The sequence below is a fragment of the Varroa destructor genome, unplaced genomic scaffold (assembly GCF_002443255.2).
Source record: "Varroa destructor unplaced genomic scaffold, Vdes_3.0 BEIS01000007.1, whole genome shotgun sequence".
NCBI lineage: Eukaryota > Metazoa > Arthropoda > Arachnida > Mesostigmata > Varroidae > Varroa > Varroa destructor.
Window position 1 is genome coordinate 3,297,288 of NW_019211460.1, and position 27,583 is coordinate 3,324,870.

At 40.1% G+C, this 27,583-nt stretch overlaps 1 protein-coding gene and 1 long non-coding RNA gene across 9 annotated transcripts in view; one reads left to right on the forward strand and one right to left on the reverse strand.

Moving 5' to 3' along the window:
• On the forward strand, window positions 1–25,802 carry LOC111254767 (uncharacterized). Of its 4 annotated transcripts, XR_015317137.1 has the most exons (6): window positions 19–94; window positions 275–379; window positions 19,308–19,452; window positions 19,574–19,888; window positions 24,538–24,798; window positions 25,670–25,802. It is a non-coding gene; the product is annotated as an uncharacterized LOC111254767 (long non-coding RNA). The 4 variants fall into 4 exon arrangements; XR_015317134.1 differs by having other exon boundaries at window positions 1–379; XR_015317133.1 differs by having other exon boundaries at window positions 1–379; window positions 24,553–24,798.
• LOC111254766 (uncharacterized) overlaps window positions 1–27,583 on the reverse strand; it is a 39,819-nt gene that overhangs the window by 3,633 nt on the left and 8,603 nt on the right. For 3 of the 5 annotated variants that reach the window (XR_002675170.2, XR_015317131.1, XM_022815953.2), the window contains exons 2-3: window positions 17,705–18,364; window positions 6,360–6,635 (exon numbers count right to left, since the gene is read on the reverse strand). Coding sequence is in view for 2 of the 5 variants with exons in the window: in XM_022815953.2 (XP_022671688.1) it covers window positions 6,360–6,635; window positions 17,705–18,032 (604 nt within the window). In the remaining 3 variants the exon portion in view is untranslated. The other 2 variants (XR_015317132.1, XM_022815954.2) reach the window with 2 other exon arrangements.

Below are 27,583 nucleotides of genomic sequence, written 5' to 3' on the forward strand. Positions count from 1 at the left end.
CTTTATCAGACTAAATAACAAAGTTAAATTACATCTATTACTGACAGATTTTACTAGGCATAAAACGATGATGAATACTAAGTTCAATCGAAAGGTTACTTTGACCGTCTTACTAACTTAAACTAACCGTGGAGTTGTAGTGCCAGCGCTGATTGTTTTAGCGCTCCTTGATTGATTTAGTCTGCGCTTATTGTTTGTTATTTATATTTACGGTGATTTAATTGTGTTTTTATATAAAAACTATAATAATGCGTGTTATCACTTTGTGATAAAGAAACACAGGGCACACAAGATGACAGTCAAGTTTTTAACTTCGATGGGGTTTATCAATGGCGCTTTAGACAAGTCATAATGGAAGAGAACAGTCATAAATTTGAAGGTAAGTTGACATCGCTATTAATAGCGTGCCTCTCGGAGCCCGTCAACCTGGTCAACTTCCGTCATTACTAGGTTAGCCTTTAGAGCAGCCATAGAACCGTACATGATTTTCAAAATAAAATATTAATTAGCTCTTGTTATTAGTGAATCTAGGTAAACGTTTTATTATCAATGGTGGTTGGTAATTATGATGAGTCATCTTTTGACGATTTCGATCAATTTCATACGACGGAGCGTCTCTTTTCGACGCTCTAGTTAATCTCGGACACTATTCTGGCTATTTAAAGATCCGAATTAAACGTTTGTCGCTAAAATGAAGAACGGTGAAATATTTCCGAGGAAGAACGTGATTGAGACGCTGCCAGTGTTTTGTGTCTGCCCCCATCACAATTGGTCATTGTCAGCAGAACAAACGCTTCAGCACAAAGCGGACATATACAATAGATAACATTATTGGCATTTTATATTAAGATCTATGCGCTACATACTCGGATGTCCAGGCAAGTATGACTTTTCTTAGTAGAAAAGTAGACCATTCAAGGTCTGAGGCTGTGCATGTCAAGCAAATGAACGTTCATAGAAAGGGTGTTTTTCTTTCTTTTTTTTTTTAATTAATACAATGTCTGCCAAATCTCCCTTGTTAAAAAACCTGTTGAGGTTTTTTGGCAGAGGCAAGGCCACTAGACCAAGAAGTGTCGTGAATTATGAAAGCCATCAAAATGAGTCGACGTTTCTAGAAATATAATTCAGCACCTTAAGCGCTTACCTAGAAAAATGAGCGAGCGCAAACCGTTTGCGAACGTTGAGATGGTTGTTGTTTGTTTCATTAGTGTTATCCTTAACACTAGAAGGCCTGTTATCAGGTTACTATCAGGCCACACCTTTTTAGCTCCGTCGGGCAACTTTTCCGGATGTCAAAGTCGAAGTCGACTGTTGTTTTTTTAGCTATAGTTTCTATTAATCAGCCAGTTAGTATTGGTACGTTGACAGTTCGTATAATCATCTGGTGACGTCAGCGTATTTGAGCATACCCAGACATTCATAGGATTGCTATAATAATAAAGTCCAAGAGATTCTAAAGGCGAAAAGCCATAAAAACTACTTTTGGCCAAAGTTGGTCAATAAAACCAAACGAACTCTGAGTCCCATGAAATAAATCTCTGATAATATATATATGTACTATGTATAACCTATATATATATAGCAATATTTCGTAATAAATATCGTAGTATAACTTAACAGTGTTAAGTTATAATAATAGTTTATTATATAATATGGTTATGGTCGGAAAGTGACGATCAAAAAAAGTTCGATCGAAATGCATGGAACGCCTATTTTAAGACTCTGAAGAGTAGTGTTAACTAACAATGAAGCTTGCTGGTTTCTCTGGTGTATACGTTACAAAAATAACAAAGGCATAAGACAAACAATATTGTTACAATTGATTGAGTAAGACAGCATTGCCACGCTATCACAACAAAATGTTCACCTTAATTAGGTTTAAAGTAAGGCTACGAAAAGCAGTCCTGGAACTATCATCTTATTGGCTCAGCCGTGTGTCACCCAAATATCGCACATAAACTCAAAATGTGCACCCTTAAGGTAGTAACAAACCACTCTAGGTCCTACATATAGAAAACACAGGCTCAGACGACATTTCTCAGGACAATCATAAAGGCGACCAAATATCTTTCCATATCCAATACTCCCCTACATTTCCTGGATGATTGTGATTTTCTTTGACGTTTACGTAGATATTGGCAAAGTCGCTTTTTTTTTGTTTTCATCACTTTGCTAGTAGTAGTAGTAGTAGTAGTAGTAGTAGTAGTAGTAGTAGTAGTAGTAGTAGTAGTAGTAGTAGTAGTAGTAGTAATAGTAGTAGTAGTAGTAGTAGTCAAAGCCTTACAAGCACGGGTTATCCTAACATGGGAGAGAAAAAGACCATTTAAAACACCTAACTGCACGTATGTGTTGTACGGACCTTGTTGATTTCGATAACCTAATTATCCGCTGCAAATCTGCTGGACGTCCTAAAGGTGATATTAGGGGTAATGAGCGACAGGACATCTATCACAGTTTTTCGCCGCGTTCGAACTACCTAAATGTACCGTCAGGCTCCTGGAGGCTTGCTGTGTCTATGGAAGTTACGCACGGCAGAGCTAGTGAACATACGCTCTTACTTTGGAACTAGTGAAATCTTCATTCTAAGTTAGTCCAGCGTGATCTGCAAATTCACACGAACTATAGTGACACTCACAGCAGCAGCAGCAGCAGCATTCGACGGGTTTAACCTAAACATATTCTATTCAATACATACCATAGTGATACTTTTTTTAAAAGCAGACGAGGTAGTTGATTGTTAGGAGCGTGTATGAATGAAATTTGTATTTTTCGAAACGGTGATACGGGATTCCATCAATGACCAGGTTTCCATTGCGATTGCCCGGTGGAGAGCGAAACTGTTTTATCAAGAATATTCTAGTTACAAAATAGGTTGTTAGAGTATTTGACGAGATTAAACGTATTTTTTAGGTGAGCTAATATAAAAAAAAAAGTAGGAGTTTTCAATAAAATCAGCCATGAGTCAAACCCGAAACTTCACGTGTGCTTAGCCCGCTTGCCCTAACAACTTGAAACGTACATGCTTATTGCTAAAGTATTAGCCTAGTTAAACATGAAACTACAAAGCGTGCATGTATCCGACGGCGGCCTAACCCAGGTAATTTGAAAAGCAGTAGTAAGACTTCTTACGACAGTAGCAGTAGCGGCAGCGGATTTCGCCAAAAGTTTAGTCTTCAACAAGCTATGCCAGGTGTAGTTCTTCTTCGATTAGGCCACAGACACACCCACTGGTGTGACAAAGGACTTTCCGTTACACGTCTAACGGTGGTTAGGGGTCTCGCCGCAGTCGAGAAAACTTTATTCTGTCTCCTATGGACGAAATACAGACTTAAAGGCAGGCCATCTTCAGAAAATATCGATCTTCGATGTTAGTCAAATTGTACTTCCGGAACGCTCGAAGAAGAACAAGGAAACATGTTCAAAAAAAATTTGATCTGACGGGAACACATAGACTGGTCAGTGAGTATGGTACAGGCAACCAATTCAACTAGCTGTAGCGTAATATATATTTATGTTGCTCAGCCATAACGTTTCATAAACAAAACAGCGCTCTTGCAAGTCTAAGCTTAGACGAGAACGTAACGATGGCTTGCAATTTCAGTACGTTGAACATTATTATTACGATATTACCCTTATTGTAGTGGTGGTTTTAGAAAGTAATTAAGTTTCTTGTCTAATGTCAAGAAATTTGTTTATGTTCTGTAGTAAGGAACAAACTGCTACCATTATGGTGAAATTGTTTGATATTGACATGTTCCTCATGCTCCGAACCCTCAGCTCGACCAATCAGCTAGACAGAATTTCCAAGGTTACCTCGAACGATATCGGTCGTTTAGAAGAAAAACATATACCGACAGATTAGCGGCCTCTTGAGAAGGCATCTCATATCCAGCAGGATTTTAGTTGTCTAGGTTTAATCTGATATTAATTAAACCAGAAAAATGAATCATTGGTAGACGCAAGATGTGTCCTTCGTTCCCCTTGGTCAGAAACGGGTGTGCCGATCCTACGCGTACAACGCGCAAAAACCGCGCCGCCTATTTTATAGCAGTACCGCAGACCACGGTGCTTATCGGGGGAGCTCTGAATAGTAACCGTGCTTTTTTTTGTCGTCGGGTAACTCACATACCCCAGGGTAGAATTGCATTTTCTTAGGTAGTGACATGGTTTATAGTGTAGGATATAATAGGAGTCCGCACTCTGATGGATTGGTGCGGTCTGGTAAAATAGCGCCGAGAAATTTATTGCTTCTAAAAAAAACTTGCGAAGATTCTTGTGACATCTTTTAGAGAACACGGACCAAGGAAATAACAGAAACATGACCAGAGTATTGTCGAAAAGAGACTATAAAACAAAAGTTCTTTAACTGGCTCTTCTATCACGATTGCTGGTTGTCATAAATACATTGTTAAATTTTTTAATTTTCTTTTGGGCCTTGTCCTTGTTTTATCTTCCAACCATTTGTATATAGGCTGATAAAGTTAGTTTAATTTTTTTGACCTCTGGGTTAATATAAAGTCCTTTTGTGCTCATTTAGATGTTTTCCAGACCGGCTTGCTTTCTCTGCTGACTAGATTTTTTACAAATTACGTCGCAAAGTAATCTCAAAGATCCTCGTGAAAAAATTACAAAGCATCCTTATATAAAAAAATAGCTAATAATAAAACCGGACAATTTTGAGACATGTAATTATACTTTATACCCTTTAGCCTTGTTTGAACTCATGTTCGCTCAGTATATCGCCAGCTCTAATTATCAACACAACATCGAAATATCGATGAAACATTAAAAATACAGCATTAGTTCCTATAGAAAGTAAATTTTTACTAGCGCTAAATCTGTCTGGAAGCTTTCGGTTCTAGGTAAAAATGCCTTTCTTCAGATGCACAGTTTTGAGATATATTATACTATAGACGAAACATATATTCCGTAATCCCTTCTTAGAACTCTTTGAAAAAACGATCCTGTCAGATTACATTCTGAACGATGGTTCGAAAGACCAAGCTTTAAAGCTATTTTGCTATCCAGTGTTTACTGAGAACATCGGTTGGGGGGTGGTAAGGAGTACGCTATAGAAATACAGTATGGTATCCTCATGGGAACTGATTTAAGGCTAGTTTCGAAGCAAGATCATCCAAGAAATCTGCATATGTTAGTTGCGATTTCGGTGTCCCTTGTGATGGCAGTTGATTTATTAGAGGATTGACTAACGTCTTCGTTATCTTACGCTCGTTGTCACTTTGCCCTTGCCTTTGCCTGCCCGTTTAGTTCGGTATTGAAAGCAAACGAAGGCAACGAAATATGGGTAAATAGGCTAAGATGGAATACACTCGCACGAGTCGTATGTAATAGCTATTTTGTAAAAAGTAAAAACGTGTCTCGACTAAAGGACCCGGTTGGGTCGTAAGTGAAGACCCACCCAGTATTGTTTCGATTATAACTTGAAGCGAACAGACCCATTGTACTTTTCACAATTGACAACATACGTCGATTGGTGAAGTTTATCGGGTGCTACGGCAATGATACATATCTCTAGCGTAGTGACTACGACAGCGCTTGTTATACCATAAGAATATTAACGAGAACGAAAATACGAGTAGCTAAATATGCTGATAGTGCTACTTCAATGTTGACTTCAGTGTCAGCTGCGAAGGTATCTGGTCAAGCCTAGTTTCTGAGAAGCGGATAGTTGTATCATTGAATGTTCGATTGGTTCATGATGTGGACTAGTACAAAGATGAATATGTCTACGATAGAAAGACTCGAGTGCAAGTCAATTGTTCATTGTAACGCATAACAACACGAGACGGGCTGGACCGGTTGCCCCCAGATGGACACACATAAGGGTCTCAATCAAGCCTAACGTCATATTTAAAATGAACCTGAATGAAAAAGCAAAGAAAAAGCTACTTAGGTTCATTAAACACTGTCAACTAGAAGAACCCGTAGCTCGGCTGACGGTCTAGTTTTTCGAGGTACCATTTATCTGAAGCATGATACGTGCTGAAGTCAGACGACAGGTAAATAATAACTGGAAAAAAAATTTAGGGCGAATAGAGAAATACAGTTGAATTACACTGAAGATGAATTGATCATTTCAGGTGTGGGGAAAATGTGGGATTCATAGAGTCGCTGGCGAGCACGCTGGCTGTTCACAGCCGTTTGCCCTGTATCAAGTTCAAGACAGATTTTAGCAGTGTCTCTATTCAAATCGGTTTGCTATCAGCCCGCTTGCGTCTATTACACATGAAAGCCTTTTTGCCTGTGCTATACTAGCATAAATATCACATATTGAATCCTACGAAATACCATATACAGTGTAATAGATTAGAACATTTTATAAATAAAACTGAACTAACCAATGCAGATGAGAGCAGTTCCAGCGAAGAGAAGGACTATACCAACCAATCGCCTTGCATCAATCGCACCCCTGTGGCCCTGCGGCTTCATTTGGTAGCCCCTCTGTTTACCAGCAGGCAATCCAAATATTGAGCTCAACGTAGCTTCCGCTTGTGATAGATTGCTTGGAGACGGACGATCTGATAACAATATAGCAGTAGGTGTTGGGTCAGTTACCATCGCAGTACCGCTGTGCTCTTCGTCAATACGCATTGATGCCAGAGTAATCAGTGTTCCTGGAACATTATGCCACATGGTTAAAAACAAGCCAACTGAAGGCAGATCCTTTTGAATATTGGTAGCAAGTTGTCAATAAGGACGAATTAGAGACGCATTACAATAACCTAGGTGTTTAGAACAATCAAGGCCTAGCGCTCGACCGGCCTGATAGCGGAGCGTCTCGTCGCACAAATCCACTCAATGCTTTCGTCTTCGACGAACGTCCCGATTGGCCTGTTTGAATAATTAATGCTACTAGCGCCATCGCTCTATGTTACTGTCGTACAATCTGCCTCATCCGTACGTATACGATATAGGAACAACGCATTAGCTTGTTATTGAGGAATGCCAGATTATCGTAGTCAGAGCAGTTACTTCACCGTAGTAAGGAGCAGATAGAGAAAGAATGAGAAAAGGGCTTACTGTTTTTGTTCAACTTATCATGCCCAAAATATAGGGACAGGTTTGCTGCGCTACAACGGTTAGTTGCATATCTGACTGCGCCCAATGGATTACGTTGTTGCTCATTTTCGAACCGTAAATGTTGCTTAAATTTCAATTGGAACGCTGCATCTAACAGAAATTTTCTAAGTTATTCACATCACGGACCAGTCGTAGTAATGATGATGTCGACAAGAGAAATTACGTAATTGAACAAAGACGGTTAACAAATATTGCTATATTGTTTTATTGTGTCCCCCGTTTTGGCTTCGTACCATTTCTTTGATGGCAGGAAATCTGGGACCGTCTAAAGGAGTTCGTGGCGCGCGTCTTTCCAACGAAATTTTCCCTGTCGCAACTAAGATGCAACTTCTATACTTAGCACGTCAATATTGCTACCTAAACCCGATGTTACTAGATCAATACTTCAAGAAAGGCCGAATAAAATAAGCAACGACGGGCCTGTTGGCCTTTAAAATAACTGGCAGTAAACGCGCTAATACGTAGTTCTCGCAAGTGGTACTTGTTAGTAGCCTACGAAGACTGCAATGAAATGAGCAGAAGTGCCTGCTGAACAAGATCAGTTAGAACTATTTCATTGTACAACACAGGCAATATTGAAAACCGCGTGTTGCCAAAGTGAAGCATCTTGCAAGATTAACTTTTCATCGCAATAGCTAAACTACTTAAAAAAAAAAAAGCTAGGTTAAGGTTAAGGAATTGTTATCCTATAAAGGCTAAATCGAGTGTGTCAATCGTGAAAAAAAAGCAGAAAGCAAAATGCCTTTTTGTAGTGTGTCGTTTTTGGGAGAAAGGGTGCCTGTTGGTAAATCAATTAAGGCTAGGACATAAGCATGTGCCGTGAATGATTATAGTGAAATTGACCAAAGTTAACTTTTAATTAAGAAGAAAACAGCGTCAAGCTGTAGAAAAAAGTCCGTCAGTTTTTCTATTTGCCAAATAACTTTTTTATGATGCGTATCTCATTAGCACAGGACTTTCCCTGCGAACTGGCTTGTCCTACCAGTGCTAATAGCCTTAGGGTTTTGTTTAATTGTGATTTTCGTCTGCGACACAAAGGCAAGTCTAGATGACTTTATAAAACGTACCATCCCTTCATATATGATCTTGCAGCTCGGTTACTTGGTAACGAACTTCGCTTGATTCGTTTAGTTGAACAAATTGAAGACTGCGAAAAACGCACGGCTCTGGTAAACGGTAGTGTGTGTTTGATAAAGGCAATGCTACGACCGAAGAGCCCCTACACGGCAACCATTTCTTCTCTTATTGGAACTATTGGCGAAATGATATATGCCCTACCCTACATGAAGTGGCCATGCAATATCGATATGTTCTATGACCCCTTCGTATGCAATACTGTTACTACACTGTTTCTCATTAATGATATATATGAAACATATATAAGCCATTATCGATGGGTATAGGTCATTGGAAGTATTTTACCTTAATACCGAACTAGCCATAGAATTAAAATCGACAAACAGAATAACGACTGGAAACATCTATATAGCCAAATACTTTTCAAGAAACAGAGAAGATGTTCTATTTACTAAAAGTGGCTTCCGAAATGACTGCCTAGGTGACAATTGGGACCATATATTGACCGCGTTGGCAAATAGAGTTTAAACACGTATATAAAAAAAAAAAAACACCTATTAGGCTAGGTACAATTATCGTAATGAAACACTGTAATCGAGCACCGATACTATAATCCAGTGCTCACACTGTTTCGGAGATAAAATCCGAAACACTTGTTTAGAGTGGCAATTGAGAGTATAGAGACATAAAGTGGGAAGAAAACTTTAAATACTCAGACGCATTAGGTGACATGCTGAGGCAAATTGAAAAGTACGCAGACAGGACACCGTCCACCGGGGTTTGTACGCCGACAAGACCCCCGTCGAACAACCAAAGTTGCTGAAATAACTTACATTTTTTTCCTAAAAAAGGTTTCTGGAAAGCAGTTTACGTACTATTGAGCATTATTAGAGCAAAACCTGTTTTATATGAGCCACATATGGGATTCAGCACAGACGATCGTATCTATTTCCACCGAAACCGCTGCCTACTAATTCTATTGCATCGTTCCGCCTACCGTCATCTTCATTTAACAGCACAATGGGTTGGTGGGCAGAAGTGGTGAATCCCAACCGAGTTAAATGGCCGAATTCTGCGGAAATTCACTCTTATGTAGCTATTGCCCCAAATCGTCGTCTTCGCTATGATTCTAGCCGCCTTCAAGTTAGGGCAAACTAGCAAAGTATGAACAACATTATCCTCGACGCCTTAGTCGCGGTGTATTTGAAAAAGCCTTAGTAATCCTCTGTAAGTCGAACTAGCAGTGATGACTCGACCAAGGCAGTGATGAACTTCCTTGACTGGTTTGAGATGTCCAGGATTGGGTCATGCACTCGAGCTTTAGGCTTGCTTGTCACAGTTGCAGTCTCGTTTGTTCTCTTTCTTTTTCCTTTTCTAGTAACCCTACAAGGCAGCGATCCCCAAGTCTCCGTTCTTCTTGTACCTTCAAATCCCACAGCGGTGTTCCGGCCAGGACCAAGGATATTGACGTACTAACTTTCCCAGCCTGTCTTTTGGATTGTTCTCAAAAACTTTCAGTGTTTGATGGAGGTTTTAATCGCATCGAAGCTCCATATAGGTCTTTCGACACTGCGACGGAAATAACGAGCCGGCTGCGTTTTGGCCTATTAGGCCCGTGGTCTAGCTATAGAGTCTACCATCGTAATGGTCTTTTCTTTAATTTCAACGTTAGCCAAGTATCATCTCTTCTCCTTATGTTATTGCCCTCTGCGCACACCATCCTCTGGGCGCAAACAGTTAGACCTAGGTCGTGCCTTCTCCTCTGTGGAAAGCTGTCTCCTTTCCGCTATTCATGCTAACTAGATCGTTTACAGCCATCCATTCCAATATAAGTTTCCCTCTGCTATTAGATCTCATAACGCTCCAAACGTCTAAATCTGCGTTGAATTTCCAGTCGCTATCTGAATGAGATGGTCAGCTCATTAAGAAAGCACCACGCGCACAGTTTGCGTTAGTGTGGCAGAGAGCACATGACATACGACTCGAGTTCTACCCATCACCAACCTTCTTTTTTTATAGGAAGAGAAAGGTCTGCATTAATACAGACGCTCTTGCAAATGGCTGCAATCCAGTCGAAAATTGACGCTACACTCAGCTCGGTAACCAAGGTGATTGTTGCATTTCGTCTGCTCTAATCTCCTTCATCATAGCGTTGACATCTCGGGTGTGATTCCAATTGACCTGAATTAACTTCAGCTGATGTATTAGATAAGGTAGCAGTTGTAGCAGCTTTCAAGGTTCCCGCGCGATGTCGCTATATTTTTGCATGATGGATCTCAAAGCGTCAATTGAAAACCATCTCTTTTCTTCGCCTTGCTGCTTTCTGACAACGGCCTGCGCTTTTTCTCTTTGAGTCTTGCCTTCAGTGGGTTTGCACTAGCAGAGCTTACTTAAGATTCAAGCCCGTCTTCCTGAAGACCAGACGTGTCGTGGAACCGGTTGCATGGCTTACTGTACGGCATACATAGCAGTAAGCAAAGAGATTCTTGCAGTCACTTGTGTTATGCTCGATTTCGTCACATTTATGGTAGTTCTCTGTTCTTTCGTCACTGTAAAGTGCACGGTAAAGTTACCGACCATTTGGCAATTGTAGTAAACCTAAACTTCTAGCCTACAGCTAGAATTTTCAAATGGTGCTGTTTTTTGGGATAAAAACTTCCTGACAGGATCCTTTGGGCTGCCAGTTACGAGACGTTGCCATTCGCCATTTACGCCCACGCGAGTATCCCCTGCTTGGAATTTCGTACTCTTTGAGAAATCTAAGTTAAATCTGCAGTTCGTTTGCGATCTTATTTGAATTCAAAAAAAGGTAGCGTCACGCAGAACCCCCATGATAACGGGATCCATTGCATCCCGGGTGTCCAGTTCGATGTCTGCGCTATGAATTAAATTCGCGAAAGTAACCCTGCTTATTTAATCGCTTTTTTATGAACCTTACTTATGAAGTACACGTTTCTGCTCTTTGTGGTTAGGGCCATTTTAGTCCTGGCTTTTTTTGGTCTAACCTGATCGTTAATTGTCTACAGTGGGGCCTTAATAGTGGAGCGTCTGTTCACTTTAACTCTAACGATACTTTAGCCAGTCGTGCCAGGCACCATGGTTCTGCCTGGTTCCCAGGAAAAACTGCGAAGTTAGGGCGCTTCTCGTCTTATCAGAAATGCTTCTCATTAATCTGATTTGTGGCGGGTTGACAATTGTGAGTTAAAAAGGATCTTAGTATCTTCAATGACCTTGGTAGCCTTCTAACGAACCGGTACTGTCTTCATCGATTTTCAACATGCCGACAATGAGCTTCATTATAGGAATCTGCGGGTTCAAGAGACGCAAACCCCCTCCGCGCCTATCGTCAACTATTTCGAGTGTACCAATACTACGCAGGTTTAATATGTTCCCTACCAGGAGGCCCATGACTGAGACAACAGACGGATATTGCACCGTCACCAGTCTGATAGGACTTTAGCCCTTTCGGAGCTTTAGCTGATTACCATAGCTCTCGTATCGCATGAGCCCACAATGCTATTGCGCACAAAAAGTGAGTATTGGGAAACGGTCTCAAGTTACGTCCTTGCAATTAAATTTGCTAAACTATCAATAATTTGCGTTTTAGCAAAAGCTTCTTCGATTTCCTTGGCTAATGTTGCAGCTTCAAGTTCTTCGAGTGGTTCCTTCTCTATCTGCTTATTGCATTGAAGACAGACGGCGGTACAATTTTTCGTGATGCTTTGGGTTGCGCTAGAAACTTACTACTGCAGATTCTCTCGAAGCTTTTTTTTAAGTAGAGGCTCGTTTTGATTAAGAATTTCCTCCAACTACCTTCAGAGCTTGTCGCTCGGATTTATAAGCTAGTTATTTTTGTTACACATCTTATGAAGGGAAGGATTAGTGGCAGCTTCTTTCTTCTTGTTGTTCTTCCCCGAGCCACCAAACCACACGTCTCGATGGAGCAGCTCTTATATCTATCTGCGTCTCTCCGAATGTTATTTTCAGGGTCTTTAGGGACTTAACAAAATCGAAGACCTTGCCTGAAGCATCGTAATAATTTATCGCCGGATCATTAGCCTGAAAAGCCCCAGCGTCGTTATTCCCTTTCAGAACTATTTTTAGACACTAGCGGGGCTATTTGCTTGGGAATCCCTATTGATTTGTGTGACTCACCGCTTCTCGAAGTAAATGTGAAGCTGCCTGAATAATTGTGCTCATCGAGAGTTCCTTAGGTTTGGTCGGACTCGTGCATTATTATCCCTTCAACAACCGCCAACTGCACAACCTCTTCACTTCTAGGCCCTTTTTATTGCAGTAACCTCGGTACCTTTCTTTCCATCTAAAGAGATCCACGTCTTTAAGACCTTCAGGCAGATTGAACTACAAAACAGTCCTCTCTAGGCAATAAAACGCGCCCGAATTGCTAAGTTCTAGGTAGACAGTTTTTGCAGCCTATTACTAGTACTTCTAATCAAATATCGTAAGTTTAGGAGTGAGTTCTCTGGCATCGACCCCGTCGTCTGCTGAAGAAAAATATTAGCGCCACATTGTAAGAGCCGTATCTGTAATGCGCCTGCCTACGACAACACATTATACGTCTAATATATAGACCCTCCGCGTTTAATCGTGACTTGCTTTAAGCGACTCAAGCTACTATGAGAATTAAGACGGGTCCTGATAGCTAGATATAGTCTCTACTGATAGGAAGGAGAAAGAAGTAGGTTCCGTACTATCCTCAATGCAACCGCTACGGATTGTCCGATGAGTTTCGCGTACCTGATTCTTTCGGCATGCCGCGCTTTACGATTTTCACAGTAACAATGCTACAATAACGATGAACATTCCGCTGACAAATCCCAACAACTGTCCAATCCACCTGTGCATATTAGCTCACTGCCTCATTAGAGAACGATTGTGCATTTCGGGCTTGAGGTTCCACATGAAAACTCGTCTTTTGAGGTACTTCAAGAGTTCGGGTGAATGCAGCCGTTCTAGTCAACTGCTAGCGGAACACTGAAGTATCTACAACCGAAAAAGCGCAATTCGTGAGAACCTGTTGAATCTTTTGCGGCCACTCAAATCGGGCTGGCCAGTGCATTACGTCGTGCTTCAGCTAATTATCTGACGCTACGTGAAATAGCAACCTGTATTAAAAATATTGTGTTCGTCATTCAAATGACCATGAATTAATAAGCGTTTTTCGAGATTAAATCACGGCAGAATTTTCTTTAGTCACCTTCTGTTCAATGGCGTGCCTGACATGGTCTATGGGGGCTAATACACATCTTTATGAGTACGTTTTGATAGTAATAATGAATGGATAGTAAATAAATAAAGCTGATACTGGCTGTCGCTAATTCAAACTGCGACGTTAGCCAACGATGACAACAAAGCTACAATAAAAAGAAGAATAAAGAAGTACTAATGAGTAATAGCAGTACTACGCTGGCCGTTGGGGAAACCCAAGCAAGATAAGTTCAATAATGGGTTTTCGGGTCGCCCTTAGGGCAATCTGAGTCATTGGATTGGGAGGGCATGCAAAAGCACATCTGAAAACAGCTGAAGGTAGGCTTAAAAGTACACCTGGAAAAAGAAGTACCTTCTAAAAGACGATAGCCTCATAGTCTTTTAGCGCTATAACACATGTTTGTAGTCCTATAAGGCCGTGTGTCGTAACTATAGGCTGCCACCTTACAACAGCATAAAATACGCAATAACAAAAACAGGGTAATGTATTCTACTAAGGTATATTTTATTCTATTTTATATTTTCTTGCCAGGATGTGTATGTTGACCAAACTGTACGAAACGCGCACTAACTTTCCCTAAATTTACAAACAGCCATTGAAGTGTCAGGCCAGAAGATGCAGCCAAGTAGAAACAATAATATATAATGTACTACGTTCCTGTCCTGCGCAGGCAGAAAATGCATCTTGGAAAAGCTTTAGGTCAACTGATTTCTATACAATATTGTAGAAATTAATTTACGAACAGTTCTCTATTGTATGTCTATGAGTTAGACGTTTAGCCACCAGCTGAATCCATATATTTAGCGAAATGAGGATTCTCATATAAGATGTTAAGTTTCAATAATTTCCAGAAGGAACTGTATTTGATTTCACAGACAGCAGGTAGTTGTGCCATCAAATAAACATGAGCGCTTTAAGGACAAAAGATTTTCTACGTTCCGAATAAAAACTACACGATATCAATGAATTTTGGTTTACGAGAACGTCATGGTCGATTTCTGCACCGAATGATGTTCCAACCATTTACAGCTGTCGAAAACTTGTACGTTTCTGAACTTATTAGCGCTAGATCAGAAAGGTCGAAATCAATAATTTTTTAAGTCATCTGAAATGTCCTAAGCAGGATGATAAGCCTCCGCAGTGGACCGCCTATGCCGTCGTCACTTATTGCGCTATTTTGCAATAGATATGTACATCGACACATAGATCTGTCACATATACCAGGCTGAATAGATTCTAATATTAACCGAAAAAACGCAAAAGTATTATCCCGAAGCTGGTTTTCATGCGTCTATCCTATTGCTCAGGCTTGCTTCAAAAATTAGTTTGGTTAGATGTTTCACCTTTTAGAGCTTTTTTTTTTTATTAACAGCGTTAGTACCTGGCACTAACTTCAATTTCAGTCCGTTAAATTTATTTATATAGAGCATGACTTGATTTCAACTAGCCTAAGCTTCGTTTTTCTAAAAACAAAAAAAATTAAGATAAGAAGGATAAGAATTAAAGGAACAATCAAACCATGCGGCGATTGTATTCACTCAAATAGTTCACCACGAGTGCCCCTAAAGAAACGCTTGAAGATAATCTATATATAATTTTTGGATAAGGTTATGGTTATGAAAAGAGACGTAGAGTTCTCAGAAATACCTCAGTACCTCATTCAGTACATTTAACACCTTAACGTGGTATTGAATTCGAGTTCATTTTGGACAAACACTACCATATACTAATATATTTTTCTTGGTACAATCATATGAATTAGTTATACTAGTGCAAACGCCAAAGACTTTGCGCAGCGCTTCTTAATACCTATTTTTTTTTGGCCAATCAAAACTTTTCGTTCTTATAACTCATCTTTTTTTTTTTTTTTGTTTTTATGAAATTTCACTCTGCTACCATGCATGGACTTGTGTATGCTGAAAATACAGAGCCTCTGCAGCGGTCCCATTTACCTCCATTATGGCCGGTTAGCTTTGATAGCGAACGTGTTATCAATCCAGCGGCAGCGTAGGCTTGAGACATTGCCTTATTCACACTGCGTTACGGGAACCTAATTTTCCACTTGGCTGTACTATAACAGAGAGCACAACTGCAAATTGGCTGTTCTTTCCTCGTAGAGTGTAATCGAAAAATGCCTTTGCATCTTCTTCTATATTCTGAAAGTGGGTAAAAAAAGACACTTAAAATAACTTGAAGTTTAACAAGTTGTCAAGTAAATCCTGTGCTACAAACAATGTAATAGCGATTTTTGCTCTATTAGTGTAGCTTCAGCACGTAATTTTTTGTTTAATATTCTATACAGTAGAAGCTATTTAAAGCTGCCTTAGACTAGTTTCTCTGTATGCATAGTATTCAAAAGAAAAATGGCTGGCACCTCTTATGCGTATAAAATGGTACGGTTAGTTCGTTCGGAAGTATCAAAAGCAAACTGGTCCTCCATGTACCTTCAATAATTGTATTCATTCCCGGTATATCCATTCTCTTTCTGGCGTGTCTCCTATAACTGCCAAAGGCTGGTAAGGGACTCCTTCTAATTGGTTAAGACTTCCTAATGTTTAAAAGATAACAGGGCTAATAAGAAAGAGTGTAGTCTGAAAGTTTCTAAACCTGGTCTGCTCCGTGCTCGATCCTACATGGCATGAGCTACAAGCACAATAAATGACATGTGGTAATGGGACTAAAGTGTCAGTCACTGCCTCAGACCACAGTAGAGTTTCTCTCCAGGTGCAAAGACAGAGAAGATACAAATTATTTGGCCAGCGATCTTCCTCTCGATGACAGCCCTGTGGTTTCCGTATGCAAAGATCGCTAGGCCACAGAAACGCCCAGGAGATACAGGTATCATAAATCATTGTACGACGTGCATGTTAGCCTACATCGTTTACGGCGCGCAACACCGCTACGACCGTGTGAAACTACCAGTTCTCCTTCATCCCGCCCGCTACGTCGTTTCAGCAGTCGCTTACTGCTTCTACCACAAGCATCTTCGGTTATTCGGGCAAAACTTGTCGGCCTAGACTCGTTGAAGTTACTGTTTCCCACAACTGTTTATCCTTGGCATGGCAAATGACCCTGCGTCGTAATAATGAAATAGGTATGTACATCGGAAGGTTTGCTCACCGTCCAAGTCGGCTAGTACAGTGCATAGCAGGCGTCTTCCAACAAGTAAACCTCTCATAACAAAATATATGCTTGCAATGATGTGGGTGCACCTAACTAATTTTAGAATAATATTTTTTTTTTAAATTTTTTATTGTTATCGTATGTTTGTGCCATTCTTTAGAGTCTGATTATGACATTCAGCTGCATTAACGTGAATACGTTCCTCCTACCAAGATATCTCCACCGACCTCAAAAGCGCAACATCTGACGAACTTAGGTTTGCTAGTATAATGTGAACCTAACTTAAGGCTAAAAGCTTCTACAGAAAAAAACAGCCGGATGCTGCGAACGGGTTGAACCGGCCTAAGCGCTTTAGTGGTAGAAGCTGGGTAGATACAAAATAAAGAAACTCCAAAACAACGGCCTTGTTTATCTTACAACCAAATATTTTTCGAAAACGTTGTTGGTAAAAAGTATCTATAATAATTATAAAAAATAAATATACCAAAACATCTCTAAGTATATAATTCACCCATATAAAAATACTGCATGCGTTTTAGTTATTAATTGAATAAATATTTTAACAATTTATTAAGCTTAGCGATATCTGACAAAATGATGTAATCGTTTCACTTGAAAAGCTTAAAGAGTGGAATACTGGCTAAGTTGTTGTTATAAATGTGTAATTCTCAATTGGTTTCTAAAATTAGCGCAAATAACTATAATTAGAAAGGCTTTTTCCTTTATTCGAAGGAAGCTCTGTGAAAATTTTCCCTACGGCAGAGTTCGAAGCGACAATTATTGGCATTAGGCCCAGAGATATTTTTAACTCCTATGAATCACTATAACGATAATACAAATTGAACGTACTATTTTAATTTTCTGCTTTAAACAGTTATCAAGTAAATAGGAAAATGTACACGCTTTGCATGAGAGAATGAAAGTGTACGCATTTTTCCGGAATCTTTAGACATTTCTACCTTGGTCAGTCTGGCTGAGGGTTGTGTCCACGCAATCAAGCGCCATTAGTATGGAAGCGAAACTTATTCATGCCATAATCAACCACTGAAGGTGTACCCAACGGGGTATATCCTTGAAAAAATATATATCATTTGTTGTGGTAAGGCATGTTTTCCTTCAACCAATTGCTCCTGCTACCAAAACCAAGAATCCAATTGATTTGTTTCGACTTACCCGCAGTGATGTTAATCACCCCGAACAGGAGGAAGCACAGAAGGAACGTCGACGCCGTTACAAGACCTATCACTCGCGGTGACCTGAAAGAGATTCCGTTACCAACTCCTGCGCCAAGACTACTAGATCCGCGCGGCATCATGGACGCCTCGACCGCTCCGATACTGCAGCCTATCGCGTCAGACCTGACGACCGCACTATTAACCACTAATAGATCGCTTTCTCCTCGGCCCTCACCAACCCGATGCTCTCCTGTCGTTTTGACGTCCTTACTAATATCGACCTTTTCGTTTGGTCGTTTAACTTTACTGGGCGCCATGTCGGACATATAGCGATGCACCTGCTAGAACAAGCGAGATACGATCGACTTTTGTCGATAGGTGCGCTTTTCAAACCGCTGACTGAACTGTTTGACCTTGTCGGTGTGAGCTTTCTTTTCCGTCTACGATGTTTCCGCAGGCCCACCGAAGTATCATTGGTGATATATCAGCGAGTGCGTAAACATGTAATTTGTTCCAGAGGGATTTCGAACGCACCTTCCCTACGAAGTGACGAACTGTCGTCGATTACTCATTCAATCAGTGAAGCAGACGTACCGCGAACAAGATAAGGGGTTGCATTTGCAATACAACGTTAGTGAAGAACGAGGTTGGCCATTGTCTGGAAACAAAAAAAAAAGGTCAAAACGCGGAACGGTTAAACCAAATTACAATAGGTTTAACAGGCTGACAGAGATGTACGATGCTCAAAGGTTAGATCTACACGGAGATAACAACTTTATCCGTTTGAGAAACGGCTCGTTCGGCGCCCAACCGAGTCTATCCTGGCCTAATCACTCAACGGCCTTAGCCGCTTCCTCTAAACGGTTTGTAATTGAAAAGATAAGTTATCGAAACGACTATTCGAGCATGCATAATTATTTATACATGCTGCAACGCTTTCGGCTACGGTCAGCGGTAAACAGACGTCACAGGTCCAAACAATGCCCAACAAATGTACTTTGACTATTTCAAATAGACTTTATGGTCTAGGAAAACAGTAACTCGTTTATGTGTGAAACACATTCGAAATTTTCGAAGAAAATGTTCGAAAAAACAAAAAGAAATAACAAAAACTTATTTTTATTATCTCTTCACTTCAGAGAGCAGGACAGAAATTTGGTTTCGTCGTACGCTCTGTTCAGTTATTGGTCTTCGTACCTTTCGAATATTTGACATGGAATAGAATCTAGTAACTATTAGTTAATTAAAAGCAAAAATATAGATTTGAGTCATACCGTGAGTTGCGTATTTGGCTGAATACCATACAATGGCGTCTGGCCTAAGCTTAGTAGATGACTGACAAATTGTTTGCAAAGGCGCTTCATCCTCCGTACATTAATGGCTAATCTCTGAATATCGATCTTCAATAGTTCCTTTTTTCACTCACATCATTGTATTTTGTATATATCTCGGATAGCGTTTTTGTTGTCTTTCATTTCGTTCAAACGTTTCTTGTCCCCGGCCTGATTATTGTTCCATCGAAGAATTTACGTCTCATTGAATGCGCCGCCAGCAAAATGTGGATCTGTAATTCACGTAAGTTATGCTTAATTTTATCGTAGGCCACTTCGTCTCGTTCGATACCGTCTCGTTGAATTGTCTTAACTGCGTCGATAGATGCCGAGTGAATCCTGAATGCTTTTATGTTCGTCCTGATTGTTGCTGTTGGCGTAACTCATAACGGGCGCAAATCGCTGTTCTATGCACGTACGTTTACATAAATTGCACGTTCTGTCACTAAAACCTATCTAGGGCCTGAACCGTGGACTAAATACAGCAAACATAGTAAACTATGCCGGTAACTGTAATCTCTCTCTTCTTCACACAGTTAAAGGACGGACAGTCTTCTGGAGCAGGACGTCAGTTGCCGGAAGGGAGTGTCAAGGACGACCTTTTACATCGGGGTCTGTTTTTCGCTGTACAAAAGATTGCTTTCTTACGACCTGAGAATACCTCGACGTACGATGCTGAAAAATACAACAGAAATATTTTGATGGGCTACAGCACTAACTAGTTCTTCCACCGTAAATTGCGTCTTGATCATGACACGAAGCTTATGTGAACGGGAATGTAACTGGGGTGAACAAGTTCGTTTGTGCCGGTGTCAGCCGTGTAAAGTAGAGGTCTACGTCAATGCTTCGACGTAAGTAAATAAATATTTAGCGTAAGTTAATCAGCTCTTTCCAATTAGCGTATTTACTATATTGTGTGTTTACTTGATGGAAACATGTTAATTTTCCTTGAAATGAAAAAAAAAAGTGTTACATTGCAAACCAGCATAGTGGACTTCGTATAATGCGGATGATAAAATTCAAAAGTGGCTTTAAGGTAACATCGTTCTGAAACCCTTTATCGACTTAAGCACGGGCATGACGTCTCCACTAAAATTACATTAGCTCCTATCACTCGAGCAGGAGATCGCGCATTAGAAACAATCACATCATTATTATTGCACCATTGCGCATGCGTTGTATAAGATATGTGGGTAATCAACTCTTTCCTTAGTATAGGAAACGCGTAACTTAATATCGTCGGTGTATGAATATGGCCTTATAAAAGGTGCAACTAGGCTTTTGTTGTGCGGTGTAATGTAAAAAAGACAAAGGAAAAACTTATTGGAGACAGTCTTTCCGGGACAGTGGATTGCTTCACTGCTCCACTGAAACAATGATTAGGACTCATACAAAAGGATTCGTGTCCAAGGCGGTTGGTCGATATATAGGGAGAAATAAGCGCCTGTCAATTGTCCAGTGAGTTTATCGGTCTTTTAATCTCTTCAGTTGGATATAGGTTACAAGACCAATTATGATCTTTTAATTGTAGAGAAAAAGCATTTGTCCAGCTTGGATCATACGTACGGCTTGCCTTTCCTTTAAAGCATATTGCCCTTCGTCAACGACTGACGACTGCTCAATAAATCTACAGTTGCTAACATTTAATTCAATCATTTCTTGTGGGTCGATCTGATAGTTTGATTTTCTTTTTTATAAACGCTCGTAAAACTGGATTTCCTGAAGCAGGTGGATAAAGTATCATTCCGGTAGCATCTGCGAAACAAAAAAACAATAGCAAGCTCGCGCTGCTGGCAAGGTAGCTGGTTTCGTATAAAACACTGACAACTGCCTTACGCGATGAACGACTTTAGGGCAGCACAATGGCAGATGCAGAAAAATCACCGGATAAAGGCAGGGAGAGACTGATTGTACCTTTCAAGATGAAACACACTGTCGCACGAATAATTCTAATTAAAGATCTGTTTAACAACAGTTTAACCATTTTCTATTTATGAAATTTCTGTGTACCGTTTGATTTATAATATGTATACGCGTGAATCAAGAGAAGGCGATTAAACGTACTTAGTGCTGTGAAGATAAATTTCGTAATTCTGCCAACTGCTTTTAAATGTACCTACCGCTCTCGCGAAATATATCGAGAGCATTAGTAAGTTTATCTTGTTCTAACATCATATAAAAGTCTATGGGTTTACTCTGAAACAGCAAACATGTTGCTATGACTTTGTATGCTAATTAGTTTTTATTAGAAAAAAACGCACAAGTGTGATGGGTAACAATTATGAAGCATTTGAGCGGCATCCCCATGCAACTCTGTGCTGCGCCACAACATTGGGAAATAATTAATAAGGCGCCCCGTTACTTAGGAATGACTAGGAATATAGCGATGGCCTACAAGAGGTCTCGTTGCAAACTGTAAAGAGCCTACAATCGTTCTGGGTTCTACTGGTAAGCTAACAGAGTACGTTAAAACATAGGTAACTGAAAGTCCAAGCACGATGATGCTGTAAGAACTGCTACATCATCTGTGTTTCTTCTTCTGTAGAGCTTCTGTGTAGTTTTCAATATCGATAAAATTCAGCGTAGACAGCACTTCGATAGCAAGCTTATTTAGAATTTTCAGATCCAAGTGTCATGGGAGAGGCTTCCGCCCCTTTGGTTGCCGTGCTTTTCGAATTTTTCTAAGTAACCCCTAGCGTCTTTCCGACTCGACAAATGGTTCGACCCCGATTCCAGAATCGACTGCTAGCCAACAGCCATCTTGGTCAGATGATGCCTCACGATGGTGCTCGGAGCGTAAGGGGTTATGGTAAAGAGGAACCGTAAAACAACTGTTGCTGGAAAAACATTAGACCGCGATGAGGTAGGTGGCGCCAAGCATCCCTGCGGCTTTAAGAATCGGATTAATCTTGGCCTGAGGATTTCACGAAGCTGACCTGCAACGGAGGCTGAGGCTTTTCGGAGGTAAAATATTTACAAACGTCTTGGGCCAGATCGGTAGCAGCTCTCTTAGCGTTGGCTGCAGTAGTTCTAGAACGTTTTCACTGGTCGTTGGCGCAGTCCTCCATGGCAACTTGATAATTCGTTACGTCTATCTGCAGATGCAGGTTGGCCCTTGTTGCCATGCTTTCCTGAGGGAGGGCAATTCTCGTTCTGATATCAAGGAACGAGTCGAAGAAAAATCTGGCAGACTCTATTACAAAGAGGTTAAAGAAAAGTTTTTTGCAAATTTTTCCGATGAAATGACGGTCAAAAATACGTAAAATACACGAATGCAAAAGTTAGCTTTCTTTTTAACTCTAGATAAAAAGATAGAATTAAATTTTACAAAAAGAAGATTTTTTTTTTTCCTATTAAGCGGGATAGATAGTATGTTTTTCTACGAAGGGACTTGAAGATTACTTACGTCCGTGGTTTTTCAATTGGCCTCCGATTTGCATAAAATAATCAAAATTAAGGTAATTTACCTAAAGATAATTGAATCATAGCGGTAAATGGATAAGGCTGCGAAACGAACAAGGTAACAATAGTAAAGTAACAGAAGTAGGCAAGATTTTGATCGAGGTGCTCAGATGGTCGGTAATTTACCTAAGATTGTACTAATAATGCCCGTAATATAACATTGTAAGCTGGTGTTTGCTCCACTATATCACACAAAGGAACTAACAAAACGTCTCCCGGACGTGAGGCCACTCTCAAAAAGCTTCGAGTCGACTCATCTGTAGTAGCCTGCGCTAGAGGAAGACAAGTTAGCGATATAAAAAGGAAGAGAGCCATACGAATAGTTACGCACAGGGAGAAAAGATTTCTATCATACTCTATGAATTCCATGGCTACCAAAAATACGTACGCGGCGGCGAATTTGAAATTGTCACCGACCGCGCGCCTTTGTACGATAACGGATGAAACAAACAAACGTCCACGATGTGCGCAGTGAACAGACTTCTTCAGCTTGAAATGTTGCGTTTCGAGGAGCAGTGAGAGTCAGATAAAGCAGCAATACTTGGCCTGATCCGCAGTGAACATTTGAAAGAAGGGGCCGACATATTTCCCTGCTTGACAAGTCTACTCTTCGCTTGCTTGTAACATGGACGTCTGCCAACGAATTCGAGTGACGCCCTCCTGAGGGTTATGCCCAAAAGAAATGATCAACGCGCACTACTCATGTTCACAAAGTAAGATCGTGACAAAAAGCCGTCGTTACAGGCTTTGTGCTGATCGTGTCATACGGCGTCTTACAAAGTTTCTAGGAGTTTGTTCATGTATCTTAACTTAACATCACGGTTTCCGCCCACGACGCTATCCTTATGCATGTGATACACTATTCCAGAAAATACATTGTATCTATTGTCAGACATCTTTACACAGGATTCGTGGATTTTAAATCGGCAATCAGTGTCGTGCTCCCAGAGAGAATATTGGTGAAGTTTATACAATGCGAAATCGTTCGGATGATGCTGCATCTGATCAGGACAGAAATTTTACAAGAAAATTCAGTTAACAGAGATGATAAAGTAGCCCGGTTTGAACTATTCCTCTAATCAACTGGCGTAATACACAGTGATAAGCTGGATCTACCGTTTCTCGTTCCTTCAACAAACTCTCTCCGCGTGGTACGTGGATGAGACGGGACCTACGATCAATATGGACAAAATCTAGGCCAAAGACTTTCGCCGCAGAAACCGTCTCGCTCTTACGCTCTACCCAAGCGGATGAGTCTTGATTTATGTAACCAGCTTTAAGTATCTGGTTCCAATAACTTTACAAAGAACAGCACGGACAAGATACAACAAGTGATGGTGGCAAGTGTCGATATACGGACACTTCCACCCGCTTCCACAAGGTGACCCTAATAGTTGCCTACCTAGGAATCCAGGCAGTGTAGCAGGACCTCCCCTAAAGACGTGAAACTCGAAAGACTTAACTGAAATACACCTGTATATCACATCAACGACCGCTGACCACTAACAGTTAACCGGCAGGCTGGGGAATGTTATATACGACGAGAGCGAGAAATACATTTACTATAACAATATGCTATAAATGTATGAAGCCCTTTAAATATATGCACAGAAACTGTTTTACTGGCGCTCGCAGTGACAATTTACGTTTTGAGCTTAAATCGTTTATTATGAAGCGTGTTGAAAAGTTAAACTTGTACCTTCCGCAAATTCAGATATTGTTTCCTATTTCTTTTATTTAACGATCAGTAACAATCTCGACGCTCTTCTGTCGTATGCAACAATTCTGAGAAAGTTGTGCCCAAAGAAATCTGCCCGACTCTCAATTGAGGATGGTATCTTAAACACAATAATAAAATACCTTTGAAGGTATTATATTCTTTTTCTATGACGAGTCGGCCAAATATAACAATCGAGCACACTACCCCTCTTTACATGATGGTATTCTTCAATTGTTACATCTTTTCCGTATAGTTCCATTGTAAGTGCAAATGATAATTTCTTCCTCTTAAATCGTCTGCTTAATTTATTTCTTTGAGTTTACGAAATTTCAGATGGTCGATTAAGTTTCCTCTCCTCCAGGGTGTACGTAGCATCATCCGGAGCGGGGGTCTTAAAGCTCGTGCAGTCGGTTGTTTCCAGCGTACCCACAAGAGCCGTTCGGGCGAAATGAACCAATGACAATAGCCGGCTTAGCGCACTCATTGAGCGAAGATTTATCCGAAAATGATGTAATGCCGATAGAAATAATCGATGGACCTATTATAAAGATCGATAGTTGCGGCTTTGATAATTGACATGTACGTGTATTTCTGAAGCCCTAAATTCACTCATTTGCTAGAAAAACAATTATAAAACATGGAATCGATCGCTTTTGCCCTAAACAAACCTTGGGGGTTTTACGAGGCTACTATTCGATTTTGGTGCATATAAGCACTCCGCTTCGTAAGTATTTGCCAAGCAGAAGAAGCATTTTTCGAAGTAGGATTCGATTTAGGGACGTTATCCTAAGCACACTTCAATGATCCGTTGTTATAGCCATGAGCTATTAGTGATAGGAACGGAGAAATGAGGTAGGTATGCTAGCCCATGCACAGTTATGTGCAGCAGTCCTAATAGCGATATAGGCCAACCGAGGCAAGGGCAGAACGACAAAGATAAGGCTGGCCGGTCAGGTCCACTCCGAACGAAAATTGGGACTTTTGAATAATCGTCGGAAGAAACAAATTACCAAACAAACAACCAAACGTTCTTGTTAAATAAAGGGAAACAATCAGCTGGGAGTTATCTAGAGCATTCTATGAACATTTTAATATTAATGCGGCTGCCAATTTGAATATAACAACAATACTACGATACACATTTAGAGTATTTTTTATATTTTCTAATAAATGGTATTACTATATTACGTAAAATTACCTTCTTCGATCGAATAGCTCATTCGAAGATATCTATTATAAAATATAGTGCTCGTTTATTGCGTAGCTCTTAATTGAATTTCGAAGTGTTTAGTTTCCTTCTATCTCTAGACCTACTTCCATAGTTTCGAAAGCAGCTCTCGCTGATTTGTTGGGCGGGTATAAGACTGTTGTAGGCTAACCCCAGCAGTCATTTTTGATGGAAGCATAATGAGGCAGATATGATTTGGCCAATCCTTCTCCTTTCTTTTAGATGATCCTTAACCGCGCAGCAGCAGAATCCTGGATAGTCGCCAAAAGGAGCCCAAAGAGTAGAATTTGTTTTAGCCGTTTCCATCAATATGCATAAGCTTGACACTGATCACAATTGCTATATCCATATCGGGTCATGATAATCGCATATTCCTTCTTTTCGGTGTGAAAATGTTTGATAGAATAAAGATAGCCATTTATACACTTCTGGTTTTTAATAAATTGGCTGACAATTACAAGAGGATTATTAATAATGTACTTCATACTTCTGCATCATAATCTTCAAACTTAATTTCAAAGGCTCTGGACATCACCTGATTCTAGACTCACGACATAACACGTCTGCGTAAAATGATATTTACCTTATTCATACGAATTGTTTTCTAATATTTACATATCTTTTAAAGGATTCAAGGCAGCAATCCATCGGGGTCCTTCGTGACCAGAAACAAGGACCTACCCTCCAAACCAAATAGAGAAACATTTGTAACAAGTGTTCATAATAAATAGGGCTAGACTAAATTGTACGAACCGGCAACGAGAGCCGCATAGTTTTGAATAGAGCCAATTAAACTATAATCATAATAGTGGGTTTATATCATTATTACCATTGAACTATAAGTTTCTTACGTTAAGTTATGGGAAGTAAATTGTGCGCAGCGTTTTCCACAGGGTTGATGGGGAAATACGTCAGGAACATAGCGCTTTATGGAACTTACCCCATAAACAATTATCGTTCCATCAGTGAATATCATAGCCCATGATAGGAAGGCTACCGGTGCGAAAGGCATGGGCGCCTATGTATACAGCGTTCAAAACCTGTATGATATATTTCATTGTAAAGGTTGGACAGACGGGCCTTAAATCGAACGCGTGCAATTTTCTGCAAAATCAGCGAACGCTGTCTGTTGATATGTCATGTCTCTTTTCAATTTAAATATTCACGGTTAGAATTTTAGAGACTTTTACTTCGATTTAAGATGAACATTGACATTACCTCCCATCTAACAGCTAAATTATAATCAGCAAAATAGAACAGACTCGATGAACGCTCTTAATTCCTTCGTCCCACATTAAACGCTGGCATCCAACATCGATCTTATTGCCCCTCTAAACGAGGCGTTATTAATAAAAGCCCTTTCTCTAGTTAGAGTTCTATAAGGAATTATAGGTGCGTGCAGCAGGACGCCCGAGTGACTTACTTCTACCGTACATCAGACAAGACAGTCAGAGAAGACTCCACAGTATCGAAATTATTCTAATATATTTCTATATTATATATTCTAATATAACATATAAACATATGTTAGTAAATAATCAATGAACTACTGAGTGTAATAAATTAATGAATGAGTATACTGTTTCATGGCTAGCAGATATTGATATTGCTGCTTTGATAGCTTATACACGCTCTCGATGTTAAAATAAAGCAGTGATGATGTAATGTGTTCAACTCATATGTACAAAGATTCGCGGTACGGGTGATAACGACGCGATAGGCTTAGTTTTGTCCTTATATGTTTACATTGGACATTATCTCACCGTGAATTGGAGAGGCTTCCAGTCTGACTAATCAAATATAAATATTCTTCTTCTTTCTTTTTTTTTTTTTCTCGATTTCATTTGAGTTTTCGAATGATTTTCAATAATGTTTTGAAAGCTAAAGTTGTTTTGTTGATTTCGGCGTTTTCAAGAATCAGCTTTTGCAGTGCCAACTGTCCAATGCTTAATTATAGGGGCTGAGCCTGACTGCTCATGTTTTTCCTAAGCAACCCTGCAATTTTCCCATATGCAAATGCAGGATTCTACTGCAAGATGCTTGCACAGAACCCCAATAATAACCCTCTATATAGTCGTATCTAACAATGATACAAAAGTAAAGCTTAGTTACCTTCCAATGAAAGTCTAACGAGCT